Source organism: Mus caroli, chromosome 17, assembly GCF_900094665.2.
Source record: "Mus caroli chromosome 17, CAROLI_EIJ_v1.1, whole genome shotgun sequence".
Classification (NCBI taxonomy): domain Eukaryota; kingdom Metazoa; phylum Chordata; class Mammalia; order Rodentia; family Muridae; genus Mus; species Mus caroli.
Genome location: NC_034586.1, coordinates 27,363,088 through 27,381,156, shown reverse-complemented (window position 1 = coordinate 27,381,156; position 18,069 = coordinate 27,363,088). Strand labels below are relative to the sequence as shown.

At 52.3% G+C, this 18,069-nt stretch overlaps 1 protein-coding gene across 3 annotated transcripts in view; it reads left to right on the top strand.

Annotated features, from left to right (window-relative positions):
- The window catches only part of Wdr4 (WD repeat domain 4), an 18,132-nt gene extending 4,285 nt beyond the window's left edge, over positions 1–13,847 (top strand). For 2 of the 3 annotated variants that reach the window (XM_021186354.2, XM_021186355.2), the window contains exons 4-11: positions 4,927–5,083; positions 5,715–5,827; positions 7,311–7,371; positions 7,857–7,955; positions 8,696–8,760; positions 9,410–9,593; positions 10,015–10,084; positions 11,250–13,847. In XM_021186354.2, the coding sequence (XP_021042013.1) occupies positions 4,927–5,083; positions 5,715–5,827; positions 7,311–7,371; positions 7,857–7,955; positions 8,696–8,760; positions 9,410–9,593; positions 10,015–10,084; positions 11,250–11,440 (940 nt within the window). In that variant the 3' untranslated portion in view covers positions 11,441–13,847. Of the gene's footprint in view, positions 1–4,865; positions 5,084–5,714; positions 5,828–7,310; positions 7,372–7,856; positions 7,956–8,695; positions 8,761–9,409; positions 9,594–10,014; positions 10,085–11,249 lie in introns of all 3 variants that reach the window. The other variant, XM_029471609.1, reaches the window with a different exon arrangement.
- Positions 13,848–18,069: the final 4,222 nt, after the last annotated feature.

Below are 18,069 nucleotides of genomic sequence, written 5' to 3'. Positions count from 1 at the left end.
TTTTTGTTTTTGTTTTTCGAGACAGGGTTTCTCTGTATAGCCCTGGCTGTCCTGGAACTCACTCTGTAGACCAGGCTGGCCTCGAACTCAGAAATTCGCCTGCCTCTGCCTCCCAAGTGCTGGGATTAAAGGTGTGTGCCACCACGCCCGGTCTTCATCCTATTTTCTAAGAGATGAGTTTAAAAAACTCTCTGGCTACTTGGTGGTGTCGTCAAGAGCACATATATCCATCTGCCCTCTGTCGGCCCATTGCCTGTCAGTGTGTATATTTTTGCATCTTAGATGGTATTAAATGTGTACTGTATAGAAACAGCACAGTAAGTTAACATAAGGACACTTGATGCACCAGGCTTCCTGAGGCCCTCCCACAGACAGACAATTCACCAGCAAGACATCGTTGGCTTTATTTTTTGCATTTACTTATTTTTTGTGCACTGGTGTGTGTGTGTACACACGTGTACCTACATATGTATACCTATATGTGTGCTTGGGTCACTTCTCCTTCTGCCATTCGAGTCCTGGGGATAAAACTTGGGTCCTCTGGCTTGGCAGCAAGCCTTGTCCTGGAACCCACTTAAGGCTGGACATAGGAGGTATGCATCTGTCATCACAGCACTCCAGCAAAGGTGGAGCTAGAGACAAGAGGACTCTGTAAGCTGCAGACAAGCTAACCTTGTGTATGCAGAGGCAAAGAACAGGAGATGCTGTTCAAACAAAATGAAAGCACGAATACTGCCTGAGAAGTTCCTCTGTCCTTCAGGCATGTGCTGTAGCACTCACATGCGTGTATCCACGCAAGGGAACCCACACATATGCACAGAAGGTTTTGACACTCACAGGCGTGTATCCACGCAAGGGAACCCACACATATGCACAGGAGGTTTTGACACTCACATGCGTGTATCCATGCAAGGGAACCCACACATATGCACAGAAGGTTTTGACACTCACATGCGTGTATCCACGCAAGGGAACCCACACATATGCACAGAAGGTTTTGAGAATGTGATAGGGATCCTTCTAGGTTAAAGACTGACTGCAGAGGTAGGCATGAGAATCACCTGGTCACCATGACAGCACAGGCTCTAATGTGCCAGCCTGGAATGGGGTGGATGCTCTGTGAGTTGTTAGTCAGGTGCTGGGGACACAGCCTTGTGCTCAGAGCGTGTTCCCCGCTCATCTGCACCCTTAGCCCTCAGTATGTGGCTCACATAAGCTTACATGCTGGTTGTGCTGTGTGCTGCCCTTGGGCGTGAGCTCAGACAGTCCTCTGACCTTCTGTTTTTAGATCATAGCCGGCCACAGCACAGCTAGGGCACTTGACAGCTAGGATGTAGGAGTGTGGGAGACTGGGATGTAGTTGCTGTGGGTTGGGAGGCAGCAGCAGCAGTGCAGGCTGCAGGTGTTGGAGAGGTTGCATCTTGGGCCTGCTGTGGCTGTAGAGTGCCACTGGGCAGGCCTATGGTGTGCTTGTCTGTGTCTACACTGAATACGTGCACGGGGCCTGAAGAGGCCAAAAGAGGATGTTAGAACCTCTGTAGCTGGGGTTCAGTGCTTGTGACCTACCACTTGGGGCCTCTGCAGGAGCAGCAAGCCCTTTACAGCTGAGCCATTTCTCCAGCTCCTGCACAGGTTTCTAAATGTGCTTCTCATCATGCAGCGTTCTCAGATCTTCAGTCTCAACTGCCAGGGAGGCAGTGTGGCTTTCTGCACACTGGACAGTTGTTTGCATTTTGTGAACTTCATTTGTATCTTTCAGGGGGTTTTGTTTTGTTTTTGTTTTCAGTAAGAGGAGTTTCAAAGGTAAGAGCTCTTTGGAAGAATTGAAATTGAGAAAACTCCTCCTTTGGCATATTGGGTTCCTGAAGTTAGTAGGGCAAGTAAAGAAAGTCCTTCCCTCTCTGTCTGCTGGGAAATTTGACGGCAGGGCGAGTGTGGGGTGAGCGTGAGGAAGGGACAAGAGCAGGGAGGTCTGATCCGGATGGACGGACGGACGGACAGCAGCAGCCATGTGGAGTGGGGCTGCTCAGTCCCCTCACACTGGAGGCTGCTGTACTCTATCCTCTGGAGCCACTGTGCGTCCTGGGCACGGATCTCCTTGGACTCTGAACTTGCTCCCTTGGGGAGGGAGACCTTTACACCCTTGTCGTGCAACCTGGCTCCAGCATTTTGCATGTATTTGAGTTTGTCCTGCATAGCATTGGGGACCCCAGGCTGCTCTGGGCCTCCCTGGCTGAGGCCTGGGTGCTATCCAGCTACTGTCTTCAGTCTCTCTCTACTTTCCTTCTTTCTGTTCTCTCTCCTCTCTTTCTCCCCTCCCTGCCTTCTTCCCCCTCCCTCCCACCTTCCATCCTTTTCCCCCTTCTCCCTCTCCCCTCTCTTCCCTTCCTTGTTTTTTCGAGACAGGGTTTCTCTGTAACCCTGGCTGTCCTGGAACTCCCTCTGTAGATCAGGCTGGCCCTCAGTCAGAGAGGGCCGGGTTTAAAGGCATGGGCCACCACACCTGGCTTCTCCCCTCAGTCTTATGTTGGAAAATTGTGGGTAATAGTGTATCAGTTCAGAGTGGTAGGGCCATAGAGACTACCACTTGGTGGGCCAGGAACCCCTTATTTGCCTTTTGGGCCAGAAACCAGGGTTGCCGGCTAAAGACGAAGGCATCAAGGGACAGATGAAGCCTTTAGTTTTGGTGGGTGTGTTTTTATGAACAAGAATCTTGTGTGTGCAGTTGGACCATTCTAGAGTGTTCTACAGAAAGTAACAGCACACAGGAAGAAGCTGTTTGCTCTACACTGGGTTGGCAGAGCTATGGACAGACAGCTGTGGCAGGTGTTTTGAGACTCTTGGTGCCTGGCAGGACCTATGTGGCTCAGAAGGCTCCCGTGGGGCAGCACCATACGTAAATGGGAGCTTCAGGGCTCAGCAGTGCGACATGCTGACAGAGACTACCCTTTTCTCCCTCCACTGGAGCCCACCAGAGGGGAGCCCACTGTTTTGTGGGGCTCTTGGCTGTAAACCCTGAGACCAGAAGATTAGGGATATGCCTAACACCTCCTGTCACATAGTATGGGGTTCAGTGGGGCACCTGCCTGCCTCAGCTCCTGGAGTGACCTCCCTGTATGCTTCCTGTCTGATGGTCTGACTTGGGTTCTAGCCCCAGGATTTACCCACAGCGGATACCTTCCTGGAGCTGCCTCTATGCCTTAGTCTGAGAGGGTGGTGGGGTATCATGGATATTTCTGCCTGGAGCTGAGTAGCAGCGTATGGCATGGGAAGACTCAGACAGGAAGCAAGTTCTGGGGCAGGTGCAGTCCTCAGGTGTTTTGTCTTGACCCCAGTTAGAGCTTGTGCTTGAGTTTGGCACAGTTGCTCATTGAACCCATTTACACAGGCGTGGTTGCTAGGCGGCTCAGGCCATTTGTTTTGGTTCATTGGCCCCAGCCAGAGCCCAATTGTGTTTCTCCTGTTCCCTCTGGAGCGTCTACTCTGCAGCTGCGCAGTCAGACAGATGGAGGAGAGTAGCGCTACAGCCACCTCCTTCCCTTTGCTTTCTGTCTCTTGTGGAACACTACCCTCAAGTGTCAAGTTCTGACTCAGGCCTACATACAGCCAGCCCACTGCTGTGGGGCTGTGGGTCCTGTCCTGCACCAGCATCAGCTCCTCAGTGATCGCTACGGCCCATGCTGAGCTGCAAAGGAAAGGACAGGGTTTCTGTGGTGAGGGTGTGTGCACTGCAGAGCAGGGTTAGAACGATGGATGCAGAGTTACCATGGGGCCTGGGCCAAGGAGTGCTGTGAATGGGTTGATATGACAGATTTAAGTGGTCTCCAACACTGTGCCTGTATCTTGTCCTGGGGATTCTGGCTGACTCACGGCTGCTCTGTTGCCTGTGGCTCACGTTGCTCTGGGTATGAAGTTACCGACAGCCACTGTAAGGGTATGCTAGCCTGGTAGTACCTGTGGCCGTCCTGAGTCTAGGCTCAGACCTAGCGGCAGAGTCACAGATGTGGTGGGGTGAGGTGGGGGTGGGGTGGGGGTGGGTCGAGCCATGTGGTCCTGTTGGGTGGGGGGACTCCAGGGCAGGGGTCCAGAGAGCATATATGCTTTGTAGCACAGCTAGCAATTGTCTCCTTCAAATGAGCAGCAAAAGGTTCTGGGGTAGGGATCAACTTCTCCAGCATTTTATTGAGAGCTTTTCAGACACGCAGCAAAGGCAGGGGTGGGAGGTTGCAGGGGGTGGTTAATAGCAAATGCTCGTGACACAGGCCTGGAACTCTCATTCTTCCTCAGCCTCTGGGGCGCTGGGGTTTCTGGTGTGTGCCTGCCTGTCTTTGTTTTTATGCTTTAGTTTTTTCAAGACAGGATTTCTCTGTGTAACCATTGCTGTCCTGAAACTCGGCTGCCCTCAACTCAGATCCACAGCCTCTGCCTTCCAAGTGCTGGGATTAAAGGTGTGAGTCTCCACGCCCGCTGTGTCTTTCACTCTTTTGAGGGAATTCTAAGAGTAGACTAGGTTGAAGGCACTGTCCTTTTTGGCTCATTGTGTTGCTTTATGTTTGAGGCACCACCATCTGCAGTCTTCTGCTCCTAACCTGCAACAGGGCGGGCCAGACCCCGTCAGCTCTTCCTAGTTCAGAACTGTTCAGTTAAAAACACACCGACTACCCAGACCTGTGGCACATCCCAGCCTAGTGTCACCGTTGAGATGTGACCAGCCTTCAGCCGAGCAAGGCCGTGTAGAGAAGGCCTGCTTTACAGTCACCAGCGGTGAGGGCTGGGCGTGTGCTACCCCGTTGCACCAGGTGATGTTTGTCAAAGCATTGTGAGTGTAGCTCACAATTTTAAATTGGGACCATCTCTGGCTTTAGGGTCTGAGGAGGGTCTGCGCTGACTTGGGGCACGAGGCAGCTCAGCTCTCTGACTCTGCAGGATGGTGGTGCGGAGGTGCACCGCCCTCACCTTCACAGCCTCAGAGGACCGGGTCTTGGTGGCTGACAAGTCTGGAGATGTCTACTCCTTCTTGGTGCTGGAGCCGGATGGATGTGGCAGGCTGGAGCTTGGGCACCTCTCCATGCTGCTAGACGTGGTATGTGGGAACACACAGGCAACGCTGTCCACTTCAGTCACGGCTGGAGGGGGGCAGTCTATGGACAGGGCCAGGTGGGAGAAGCATGGGGGTCCCAGATCAGGAGCCTAGAGTGGCACTGACAGGCAGGAGACTCTCATTGTGTACCTCTGGACCACAGTCTGGGCAGTGCGGGGGAGTGGTGAGAGCTACTTGGCCTGTGGTCTCCTCTCTTTCCCCTCCTAAGGTTTAACTATGACCTAGGCCTCCTACCTATAGAACTGGGACAGCCTGAGGTGGGTGGCATCAAGGGCTATGTGCAGTGCTTAGTATGACTCTGGCTGCTGCCATACAATGTGGGGGATGGGAGGGGTGCAGCAGGTATGGGTGGGTGGTGTTGGAGCAGGTCTCAGTGTATAGCGGTATGGCTCTGGCCTTTATTTAAGCTGAGGAAAGGGAACTGGCTCTTCTGAGGACCCTCCCACAGTAGGGGAGCTCCTTCTACACCCTGCCAGTTCCTATGGCTCTTCCAAGCTGCACTTCAGCTCCCTGAAACGCCTTCAGGGTGGCCTGGAGAAAATACAAACATTCTGATGGTATTTGCAAGGCTGCCCAGTGAGTGGCTCTCTCTCCGTCCCCCCTGGTGATGTAGGCTGTGAGTCCTGATGACCAGTTTGTGCTCACTGCAGACCGGGATGAGAAGATCCGGGTCAGCTGGGCTGCTGCCCCACACAGCATCGAGTCTTTCTGCCTGGGACACACTGAGTAAGTGCAACCCTGTCCCCTGTCTAGACAGGGAAGTCTGGGTCTAATAGATGAGGGTGATTGGAGCACTGGTGCTATTGGTAGACTAGGGACGCCATGCTAAGAGCTATTTGGAGACTCAGAAGGCTGTATCAGGCCCTTGGCTCCCACGGGTGTGAGAGCTGCAGAAATCCAGGGCTGTGGGCTGTGTGAAGCAGTTGCTTTGAGCTTAACCTCCTGGGCTAGTGCTCCTCAGCCCATTTCTCCAGTCTCTCATTGAGAACTGCGGGCTGGGCTCTGCTGAGCCTCAGTCTGGGGCATGCACTCCTGCCACAGGACCCTGACCCCTTGCTAGTTTGTGGAACTGCTTTTATGTGGCAGCCCTTTCTCTGCTTGCTGCTGCCTACTTCCGTAGGGACTTCACCCCTCTACCCTCCACAGGACCTGAGGACAGTGACTTGAGAGGAACAGTGCTTGTTAGTTAGCTTTTGGGATTTCTGCAGTGCCAGGGATGGAACCTCTCCTGTGGCCTTTTCTATGATGGTTCAGTGTAGTGCAGCTTGTGGAGACTGGTTCCCATTCTTAGCTGCGAGAACTTGCTGTGACTTGGGCCTATGGAATGCACACAGCTTATTCCTCTTGGAGGGCCTAAGAGGACAACTAGGTCCCCTAAGAGAAGGCAGCTGTTGGTCAAAGGCCAGCTGCAGACCAGGTCAGGGTCAGGTTGGTGACTTGGTATTGGGTAATGGGGATGAAGGGAGCCATGTGAACCAACATGGTAGGAGCCCTGGGTATTGTGAACAATAATTGAAGTCTGTTAAGAGCTGGGAGAAGGGGCTGAAGAGATGGCTCAGCGGTTAAGAGCACTGGCGGCTTTTCCAGAGGTCCTGAGTTCAATTCCCAGCACCCACATGGTGGTTCATGAGCATCTGTAATGGGGTCTGACATACTCTTCTGGCTTGCAGGCATACATGCAGACAGGGCACTCATACATTAAAACAATATAACAGGAGCTGGGAGAAGGGCAGCATTGTTGCCTGCACTGGAGGTCATGTTCCTGGCCAGGGGGATTGCAGGGTAGGTGTAGGTTCCTGGAGAGCCAGCTTGCTTAGGCTCACATCTGGTGGCAGAGTGGCTGCTGCTGTCCTGTGTAGTTGGGAGCCACAGAGCTAGGCTGGGCTTTGTGGGTGGCTTCACAGAGGCCTCTTGGGGTCTTCTCAGAGTGTTTAGTAGTATGGCTTTGACCTGCATGTAGGCATCTCAAATGGAGGCAGGTTTATGGGGCAGAGTGAGGTAGTGAGTGTCCCCATGCAGAGCTGCACGTGACAATGCTCTGGCAGAACTGGGCCCTGCCCCCTTGGTCCACATGTAATGTTGGAGACTCACACGTGCCAGCCGTGTTCTCAGCACCCCCTGGTATGGGTGGGGTCGGCGGTGGTTTCCCTTTCTGAGCAGGGTGAGAGGCTCCCTCCCGTGTTGGGTGACCTGGCTTTGCTCTCCACAGGTTTGTGAGCCGCATCCTTGTAGTGCCCAGTCATCCTGAACTGCTGCTTTCTTCCTCTGGGGTAAGTGGTGTGCCTGCTGCTGGGTGGCCACAGCAAAAGAAAGTATCCAGCCTCTTGTCCCCAACTAGGATGCCAAGTCCACCAGTCTGTTGGTTGTGGCCACTAGAGGGAGAGTCTTTCTTTGGGGCTGTGAATATAGTTTATGTGCCCATGTGTGTTTGCCTGCCTGGTCCCAGCACAGCATGTGGTGTAAATGGACTTTCTCAGTAGGGGAGTCTGGCCATCTTGGTTCCTTTGCCTGCTGGGCCATGGCTTGGTGTATTGACTCGTCTGTCATCAAGGAGGCTTTCCTAGGTGCTCTGGCATAATTGGTTAGCTTTCAGTACTCTGCAGAGAGTTTTCTTCATAAGGGAGCCCTAGCTGTCAGAGGGACTCTGTCTGCACCCAGCCGTGTTCAGCGTCCCGTTCCCCTCCCCTCCTATCCCCTCCTTTCTTGCTTCTGGGCAGGCCTCTTGAGCATACATGTAGCCCTTCTGTCTATACAGGATGGCACCCTGAGACTCTGGGAATACAGAAGCGGTAGGCAGCTGCAGTGCTGTGACCTGGCCGGCCTACAGGAGCCTGGAGAACAGCCAGGCCACAAGGTACCTGAGTGTTTGCCAGCCACCTCCTCTTGCTCTCATTATGGGGACATCATCTTTTAGAAATGTTTCCTTGCTGCAAGCAAGTTTAGGGAATACACACAGGATTCCCAGTTCTGCAGCGCCTGATGGGAAACAATTCACATTGCACTTTGTGTGTACACGGGCTGGCAGAACAGGAAGGCCTCCAGGCATACTTGAATATTAAACAATGATGGCAGACAGCCTTACTGTATTTTGTCAGTGCTGGGGGCACGTCAGCATTCTCTGTGCTCATGGAGTCCCCCTGGCACCTCCTGTGTACCCATGATTCCTCAGGGTGTTCCCGGATTGCTCAGCTTAAAATTGGGTGGCATGGTGCCTGCCCTTCCCCAGGCCAGCCAATGAGAGGCACGTCCTTTTTTTTCTACACCTGATGATATTTGGAATTTCTAGAAGCTCCTGTGTGTATCACCTTTTATCCTGGGAAGCATGAACAGTTGTGTCTTTAATCATAGCCCCTCTTCCCATGTGTTCTGCATGGCTTTGGAGGCATATCATAGGCCTGCAGGGACAGCCGGGGCCATGTGTGAGGACAGGGGCATTGGCTGCTTCCCTCCTGGTGATTCCGGATTGTTTTCGTGGACTCTTGCCCCGAGTTGGCATTATGTGGGACCCACGGTGCCTGTGCCCTTAGACTCCGCTGAGAAGGGTGCTTAGGTGCCTGGGAGCAGAGCCCAGCTAAGCAGCTGCTTTCCCTGCAGGGGTTGGCCGCATCCAGGATTGCATTCTGGGGACAGGAGAGCTATGTGGTGCTTCTGTGTGAGTGGTAAGACAGCGGGTCTCAATGTTCATGGCGAGTTGGCACCCATGGGGCAGATTGAGGGGCTGGGTATAATCGAGGGGTTCCTTCTGCTGCCCCTTCTCAGTGCGGGGGCAGGTTTCTGGTGATCTGCATTCTGTCCTATGAAGCCTGGGGTTGCTCTTTGCTCTCCTTAGACATGAGAATATTATAGGTTTGGAGAGGAGAGAACCCAGCCTTCTGTCTACACCAGTGGTTCTCAGCCTTCCTGTACTACAGTTCATGTTTGGTGATTCCAACCACAGCTAATTTTGTTGCTGCTTCATAACTGCAATTTTGCTGTTAGGAATTGTAATGTAAATATGTGTTTGCTAATGGTCTCAGGTAACCCCTATGAAAGGGTCATTTCATCCCTTCAGGGGTCGTGATCCACAGGTTGAGAAACACTGACATATACACTTGGAATGGGGTGGCCATTTCACTCTTCGTCCTGTATTAGTTCTTACTATAAAACAAGTTACTCCAGAACTTGGACCTTAAACATGTACCATCTCCCAGGGTTTGGGTGGCTCAGGGTCTGCAGGTAGTATAGGCAGGCCTAGGGCCAGGATGTCTTGTGCAGAATGGTACGTGGGCATGCTGCTGTGGTGACGACCCGTCTCTCTCTCCTGGAAAGCGTTCCCGTGGTCTTCGTCTTCCAGCTTGATGCCAGCAGACAGCAGCTGGAGTTCAGACAGCGGCTGACTTTCCCTCACCGAGTGTGGGATGTTATGTTTGAGGAGGCCCGGGGGCTGTGGGTTCTACAGGACTGCCGTGATGCCCCCCTGGTACTCTGGAGGCCCGTGGGTGGTGAGTGGCAGGTGAGAGCACCCAGCAGCTCCGTGGTCTGAGCCTGGTGTTTTGGTGGGGCGTGGCAGGGTGGGGCTGGGGTTTCCCCACAGCCTTGATTACATCCATCTAGGTCCTAAGGCTATAGCCTGAGGCAGCTTGTCTGCCCTGGCTTTGGTCCCAGTCCCTGTGTACAGGAGGTTCCCACACTGCGGAAGGCAGCACTAGGACTGACATGGGTGTACTCTTCCTGTGTGCAGGCCTGTGTCAGGGCCTTGCTGGATACTGATGTGCAGGGAGCACTGCGGGAAATCTCTGCCAATCCCATAAGGCTTTGGGCGAGGCAGGACAGCATTGGGAACTCTTGGCCAGCTTCGGCTGCCTGTGCCCGAGGCTGGCCCCACCAGGCCTCTGCCTGCTCTCTCTGAGTCCCTGCTCACTTGTCACCTGCAGGCTGTTCCAGACAGTGCTGTGTCCCGGAGACTCTGCAGCCATCTCCGTGAGAGCTGGGCCATGCTGGAAGGTGAGAGCTCTGTGAACAGGGTCTGTAATGCAGACAAGGAGTGCTGCTGCTGTGCAGTGAGGAGCGGTGAGCTGGCTGGTGTGGGGCTAGGGCAGTGACTCAGTTACTGCTTGGGATGGCCAGTGTTGTATTCACTGGCCAGAGGTTGCCCATCCAGGCAGGACCACCCAGACCCAGTCTCTATGAAACAAACTATTACTCAGAAAAGATGTTGCAAAGCCAATTCTTAGAAGTTAGGGTTCCTAGACTTTTGGGGTGCTCCACACACAGATGGAGCACATGTGGATAGGGCAGGGAGGAGCACCACGCTAGCCTGTGCATCCTGAGCCTTGGCTGCTGGCGGTCAGGGAACCACACCCACCTGAGGGTAGGGTGACCTAAGGGTCCTCTCTAGCATGCAGCTCTGATTGTCCTTGGGATGTAGCTCACTAGGGTGAGACTGGCTGAGGGGCTGTGCCAGTAGCACCTGAGCTTAACACTCAAGGACATCTACGGCAGTGTGGCATGCTCTTACCCAGAGCCACAGCCTGCCAAGGCCTTGCTCTGGGTCTGGAGTCCTGGAGTGCCTGTGGCCTCTGTAGATGACCACCTGCTGTCCACTGGGGTTGACTGACTCAGGCTATCTCAGGTTCCCCTTGGGTAGGGTTCATTCCTGCGCGGGAGATGGTTGGAGGATTCAGGCCTCACTAATACGCTCCCCCAGTTCAGGACCTGCAGCTGGCTTTGTCAGTGAATGAATGAGAAAGTGCAGACAAGATGTCAGCCAATCCCTGGTCTCTACTTCCCACCTCTACCCCTTCCCTTCAACATTCTGTTGGAACAAGTCCCCAGGTCCAGCCCAAGTGTGGATCTCAAGGGTTGGGTCACATAAGGTTTAGGGTCTTTGAGATATCAGGGAGGTAGAATTCCCAAGGCCACCTGGGCAGTGGTGGCGCACGCCTTTAATCCCAGCACTCGGGAGGCAGAGGCAGGTGGATTTCTGAGTTTGAGGCCAGCCTGGTCTACAGAGTGAGTTCCAGGACAGCCAGGGCTACACAGAGAAACCCTGTCTCGAAAAACAAAACAAAACAAAAGTCCCAAGGCCATCCAGTGAGAGGAGGTAGTGCTGGCCCCTGGGCCATGTTCCAAGTCACTCACCTGGCATCTCTTCTTGTCCTTGTCATAGGCTCTGTTGGAACAGGTGACAGCTTCCGCAGCCTGTACAAGGCCACCTTTGACAACATGACCTCTTACCTGAAGAAAAAGGAAGAGAGACTGCAGCAGCAGCTGAAGAAGAAGCGGCAAAGGAGCCCCTTCCCAGGGTCCCCGGAACAGACCAAAAAGGCGTGCCCGGGGCAGTCAGCCCTTAGTTGCTGACCTTGGACATGGCCACAGCTCTCATTCCTGAGGCCCCGCGCGGGCAGCTCTCTCCTCCCTTCTCCCTGGTTCATCCCTAGGGAGGGAGATCACAGCAGCTCAGTCCCTACCACTAGCTCAACAGTCTCTGATCTCCAGTCTGCCTTTGTCACTGAGAACAGGCTCCTGCCGGGTTGCAGGGAAGACAGGTGGAGTTAGCTAAGAGTCTAGAGCTGTGTGGGAGCACCTTCACATTGAAGGATACACTGACCCACAGCACCACGCACGTCTGTCGGGGCCCACAGTGACGTCCCTGGGGATCTCCAGGGAGGCCTGCAGGACAGGACCTGCCTTTACATCATTGCCGGGGGCTCTCCAGGAGGAGCTCTGTATGGCTCTGTAGCTGCTTGCTGTTTTGAGGCAGATTCAGTTGGTGCTGTTTTTTCTTTGTAGCACCACACTCCTGGGCTGGGCTGAGCAGACCGAGCAAGCTTCGGGGCTCTGAGGGTGTGACCTTGCCAGGCCAGCCTTGTTTTACAGGGAGTGATGGTGACCTCGTGGTTCTGTTGCTCTGAACTCTGCATACACTGCAGAACAGAAGGAAGTGAACAGAAATCACAGTATCAATAAAGACAAGCTTTGCCTAGCTTTCTGGAATGTTCGGCAGCAGCCTCCATAGCTGATCTTAAGACATTCAATGTGTGTATGCTCTTCAAATGACATGGCTCTTGGTGGTTAGAGAGGGGTGGTGTCGTCCAGCTCTGTCTATTCTCGTGCTATGTCCCAGACTAGCTGCAGCAGAGACCGTCTTGGGCTGGGGAGATGAGACCTGAGTTTAGGTACCACCCAAACATACAGAACAAAGGAAGGCCATAGCCTAGCATAACTGTAACCCTGATACTGGAGCTGCAGACTGAGGCAGCCTAGCCTAAACTGACATTTTAGGCTCTGTGAGACCCTGTCTCAAGATCAACAGTAGAGGAAGATGCCCAGTGTCATCGTCTGGCCTCCACACACAGTAGAAACAGTCTTGTGGCCACAAGCAGCTATCGAGTGGGTGGTGTTCACAGAGCAGGGTACTCACCTCTGTCTAGGAGCTAATGTCACGTGTCCTGGATGCTGGGATGTTTGGTCCCTGGAGAAATTGATGTGCAAACTGGGCTGTGGGCTGGGTCCTAACTAGTCTGAGGTAAATGAGAAAAGTCTGAGGGCCCAGGAATACAGCTTTGCTGAGCCAGTGCTGCATTCGCTCAGTCCTTTGGTCATGCGTAGCATGCGAGCCAGGTAGAGCCCATGCTTGCAAAGCACCAGTGCTCACAGGGCCATCATGGCCGGAGGGCCAGTGCAAGGAGCTGGGAGACTCGAGGGGTATCTGAGGTCCCTGGTGTCTGCCTTGTAGGCTCTGAGACAGCCACACAGACAGTGGTGGGGATTCCTTGTGTCAAAGGAGAGATGGTGGCCTTCATGGTGGGGTTATTCCTAAGGTCCTGGTGAGTCACAGTGCCAAACAGCACAGTGAGCAGCAGGCAGGCCCACCCCAACAATCCTAGTCCTGTCTCCACTTTTCTCAAGCCCTAGTGTTCATGATGGTCCTATCCCACAGTGACATCTGTGGATGTCCCAGGGTCCACTTATGTGAGTGTAGCCAGTGGAAGCACTCGGGGTGGGGTAGAGGAGGGTGTTGGGCCTCCATGTCCTACTATCTGGCTTTGGCTTTCCTGGCCCTGGGGCCAGCGGTGGCTCCTGGTCCCTTAGGCATAGCTTCTGAGCCTGTTAATTGGCCCCACTTTCAGGGGCCTTAGTGCCTGTAGGCTGGGTACATAGCATTATGCTTACAGGACCCTGCTAGCTAGTAGGCTAGTCCACATGCCTACACTTCATGTGGTTCCAGAAATTTCTTCCATAGTAGGGTGTGTAGAGTCCCATTTTTATTGGGACTATACTTCTATTTAAGGGGATTTGTGTCTTACCAGGTTTTAGGCCAGTCTGACCTGGGCAGTTCATGCTATGATTTCAGCTTGTGTCAGGACATCTTCACCTCCAACAGCATCTCCCCACTTCTGCTGGGATGCCCTGTTGCCAGGGTCGTTCCTGAGAGGCTGCCCACCAGTCTCTGATAAGACACCAAGGCAATTTATATGAGAGAGATTGATTGGCCTTGCAGTTCCAGAGAGCTGGGGGCCATGCTGGTGGAAGGGAGGCTGGAGCCCCAGTTGAGAGCTCCCATCTTTCACAGGCAGGAGGCAGGAGGCAGGAGGCAGGCAGGACACACACATCAACGAGGCCATAGGTCCTAATCCTTCTAAACATCTCCAACACTGGGGACCGTTCCCATCCAGACCAGTGCACACAGCTCTGTCCTTTGCCAGTTTAGACTTGGCCCCTGTACTTCCCTAAACCCCCTGCCTCATTAAACTTGTATCCACCACGTTGTCTCTGTGTCTTGCTTTGAGAGAGATTCCTTGCGCTCTGCCCCACCTCTCAATGATTCAATCCATCTGGTGGTGTTCAAAGTTTTGTCTCAGTATGATGGGAGGTCGTGTGGCACACAGCTGAAGTGCATACAAAATGGCATGCTACAGTATTCACATGTGTGAAGGTGCCCTCGGGAACAGGGCATTTGTTGCTGGAACTCCACACTCCCCTGTACTTGCCTACCAACACTGGTGGGCAGACTGGCCTCTGCCTATGCTCCTGTGCTCGTCTGCTTTTGCTGAAGTCTCTGAGATGTACACATTGCATGTGGCTTAAGTGGTCCAGCTGTGAAGATACTAGTTTGCTCTACCCACAGGCACTGGATGGTTTAAAAGTGCTGGCCCGCTGTTGTGAGCATTTGAGTTCCACAGGGAAGCATTTCTGTTGGGTACAGAGGTATCCCTCAATGTCTGTAGGAGATTTTAGCACTTCCAGGATAGCAAGACCCCATCTTCTGCAGATGTGCAAGTCCCTTGCATAAGTGGATTTTGTAGTAGACTTTCCATGTGCCCTCTCCAACCCCCTAGACTCCCTTTGGTGCAGTGTGAGAATTCTCCCTCCAATCCTAGATTTTGAAGATTTTCTCCGATTTTTCCAAAAGGCTCCTGGTTTTGTTTCACATTGTTTGTTTGTTTGTTTGTTTGTTTTTCTTTTTCTTTTTTTTCTCGAGACAGGGTTTCTCTGTATAGCCCTGGCTGTCCTGGAACTCACTNTGTAGACCAGGCTGGCCTCGAACTCAGAAATCTGCCTGCCTCTGCCTCCCGAGTGCTGGGATTAAAGGTGTGTGCCACCACGCCCGGCAGAGCTCCTGTCGTGACAGCCCGTTTAATTGTTTCTGTTCGTTTCTTGGATACAGTTCCAGATTGTGAGTTTAGTCTTTTTCCTTCCCCTAGACTTTACCGCCTTGCTTCTGGCCTGTAGATGTCTCCTTTGCTATGTACGGTCAGCTCCCAGAGTCTCACCCCTCAGCTCCTGAGCACCCTCCCTGCTTTGCTTTGTTATCCTGGAGATGGACCTCCCCCCCACCCCCCACCCCTACAAAGGTTTTCTCCTTTGCTTGCAGGCACAGAGCTCAACTCTGCCACTAGAGGGAGCAAGAGGTACACCAAGGATGACGGGCTCTGGCTTCTAAGTGCTGCCTTTCTGGGCTTCTGTTTGCTTGCCTGCGGTGACTGCTCCAGCTCTCAGTAGGGAAAGGATTCCAATGTGGGTCTGGGTTGTCAGCTCTTTGACAGTCTCACCATCCCGTGTGACATGGCCACTTCCAGCACACAGGATGCTCAGGGTCCTCAGCATCTAGGCTCAGGACTTCTTTGTGCCTGTCACCTACCCTGTGATGGTGACTATACACCGAGAATACACATGTGTGTGTGTGTCTATGTGTGTGCATGCATTCTATTTGGGGTTTCCTGATTATTGTTGAAGGTAACATTTTTGTCAAGCATGGGACATCCCCAGCTCCTATCTATTTCTGTAGCTCTGACTCTGGCTGAGTTTGCCAGTGTGGCTGGCTTGCTTTGGTGACTTCCAAGCCTCTGCTCCTGGCTTACCTTCAGGCTTCCTTTTCCGCTGTGCCTCAGGTTGGGTAGATTTCAGTTGACTGGCCTGCCCTTGTGGCATCTAAAACAACGCTGCTCAAGGTGAAGGCTTTCTGTATTTTAGTTTTGACTTAAGCCTTCCATTTCTCTGGCAATCGTAATGTAAAGCTTAAATTCATCATGTGTACTGGGATATGTGAGGGTTTCTGCTTGTTCCATCATCTGTGTTGTCTCTACATCTGTTCCTGGGGATTGGTTGTGAGGGAGCGGGAGAAAGGGGAGAGACAGGGAGGGAGTATGTGTGTATTTGTGGGTGTACATGCCTTAAAAGTTTCTGGTTGGGGGGGCTGGTGGTTAAGAGCGCTGACCGCTCTTCTGAAGGTCCCGAGTTCAAATCCCAGCCACCACATGGTGGCTCACAACCATCCATAACGAAATCTGATGCCCTCTTCTGGAGTGTCTGAAGACAGCTACAGTGTACTTACATATAATAAATAAATAAATCTTTAAAAAAAAGAAGTTTCTGATTGTTTCTGTGTATGTGTGTGAGTGTGTTCCGTTGTACGATGGAGTTTTCTAGAGACATGCTTCTCCAAAACAGAGAGGTTTTGTGTAGCAGTTTCCTGAAGATAAAACATTTTGTCTTAAAGGAAGCTTGCTTACAACACCAGATGTTCTCTCTCTCTCTCTCTGTGTATGTGTGTTTCTATGTATCTATATATATGTGTATGTGTGTGTCTATTTGTGTGTGTATGTGTGTTATATGTGTGTATGTTTGTGTGTCTATATATATGTGTATGTGTGCTTCTGTGTGTCTATATGTGTGTGTTTCTGTGTGTCTATATATATGTGTATGTGTGTGTCTATTTGTGTGTGTATGTGTGTGTTTCTGTGTGTTATATGTGTGTGTGTTTATGAGTCTCTCTATATATGTGTATGTGTGCTTCTGTGTGTCTATATGTGTGTGTTTCTGTGTGTCTATATATATGTGTATGTGTGTGTCTCTATGTGTGTGTTTGCAGGGATGCTCCTTAAGGAAGTAAGCAACCCAAAGGTTTCAGGAAGTCCCTGAAACTGACCAGATATACTAGGCCTCGACCTTCCCCAGCATATAACTTATAAGGACTAGCTGTGCAGTGGTGGTGCACACCTTTAATCCCAGCACTTAAGAGGCAGAAGTAGCTTGATCTCTAAGTCTGAGGGTAGCCTGGTCTACAGAATGAGCCAGAGCTGCACAGAAAAACCCTGTCTTCAGCCCCGCCCCTCAAAGATGTATAACCTATAAGGGCTGCTGACAGACATGGTCAGACAACCTGAGCTTACTAGAAGAGGCTCAGGCCAGAGAAATCTCTTGGAAGAAACAGGCGTCAGTAAAGACGCCTGCATAGGCTCAGATCTCCTAAACTGACCACAAGAGACAGTCTCCACCCTGACAAGCTGCTTGCAGGCTGTGCAGCGCACTCCAGATTTCAAGACTCACCCATGCTGGATGTGGGCTTTGGTGATGCAGCTGTCTTTGAGTCATTTCTGCTCCTGCAGTAACCCCAATCAAACTCACCGGCTCACCACGATGGCTTTGGTGGTGTCCTTTCTTACTTTGGGTTGCCGTTGGTACCCCTTCTGGGGTGCAGAGCCATCCGTTCACATTTCCCAGGAACAGTCTCACGACAGGGGTCAGTAGCAATCTGGTCAGTAGCAAGGTGTTGGTCTTCTGTGTTGTTTGATTCAGGTGTCTTGGTTCAAGGTTGCTGTCTGTGCTTGAGCTGGCTCTTGAGTTTCCAAAGAGTCTCTGTTCCCTATCTTCCCAGTAGAGGCAGACTGGGGTTACACACATGTGCACTACCGTGCGTGGCTCACACCTGGCTTGGACTCAAACTTAGATAGCTAGGCTGGCCCAGCTGGCACTTCACCCACAGAGCCTCCCAACCTCTCTTAATACAGATACTTTCAGTCACACTGTCAGAGTTGCCCATGGTTCCTCAGGATGACGTTATGAGAGCTAGCTCTCTCCACTCACTCTTGCTTTAACGTGGCTAGCTGGCAAGCATGGAACGGGAAGAAGGGCTGGGCAGAGAGATGGTCTCCCATGAAAGCCATGGGACACGAGCTTGTTTTCTTACCTGCTGAGTAGCTCTCGGCGACTAGCTGTTAGCTTGTCCATTTTTGAAACAGACAATTACAAAACTAAGACTTTGACATGTCCCCAGAAGCTGTAGCTACCGAAGGAACACATCTCTGGATGCCATCAGGCTTGGGCACATATCAGAAGTCGAAGGCTGCATCTGCCCCAGACCAAAAGGCTGGCATCTTAACTTGATGCAGAGGGCCAACAGCCCTGATATACATGAATAATGAATAGAACTCGGAGGGCTGGAGAGTTGGCTCGGTGGTTAAGAGCACTTGTAGTTCTTTGAAAGGACCTGGGTTCAGTTCCCAGCACCCATGTGGTGGCTTACAACCATCTGTAAGTCCAGTTCCAGGGGATATATCATCCTCCTCAGACCTCAGCAAGTACCAGGCATTCACACTGTACATAGACATACATGCCATACACAGGCATACATGCAAAGCAAAACATCCATACATGTAAAATTTAAAGAAGATAGGGCTAGCGAGATGGCTCAGCGGTTAAGAGCA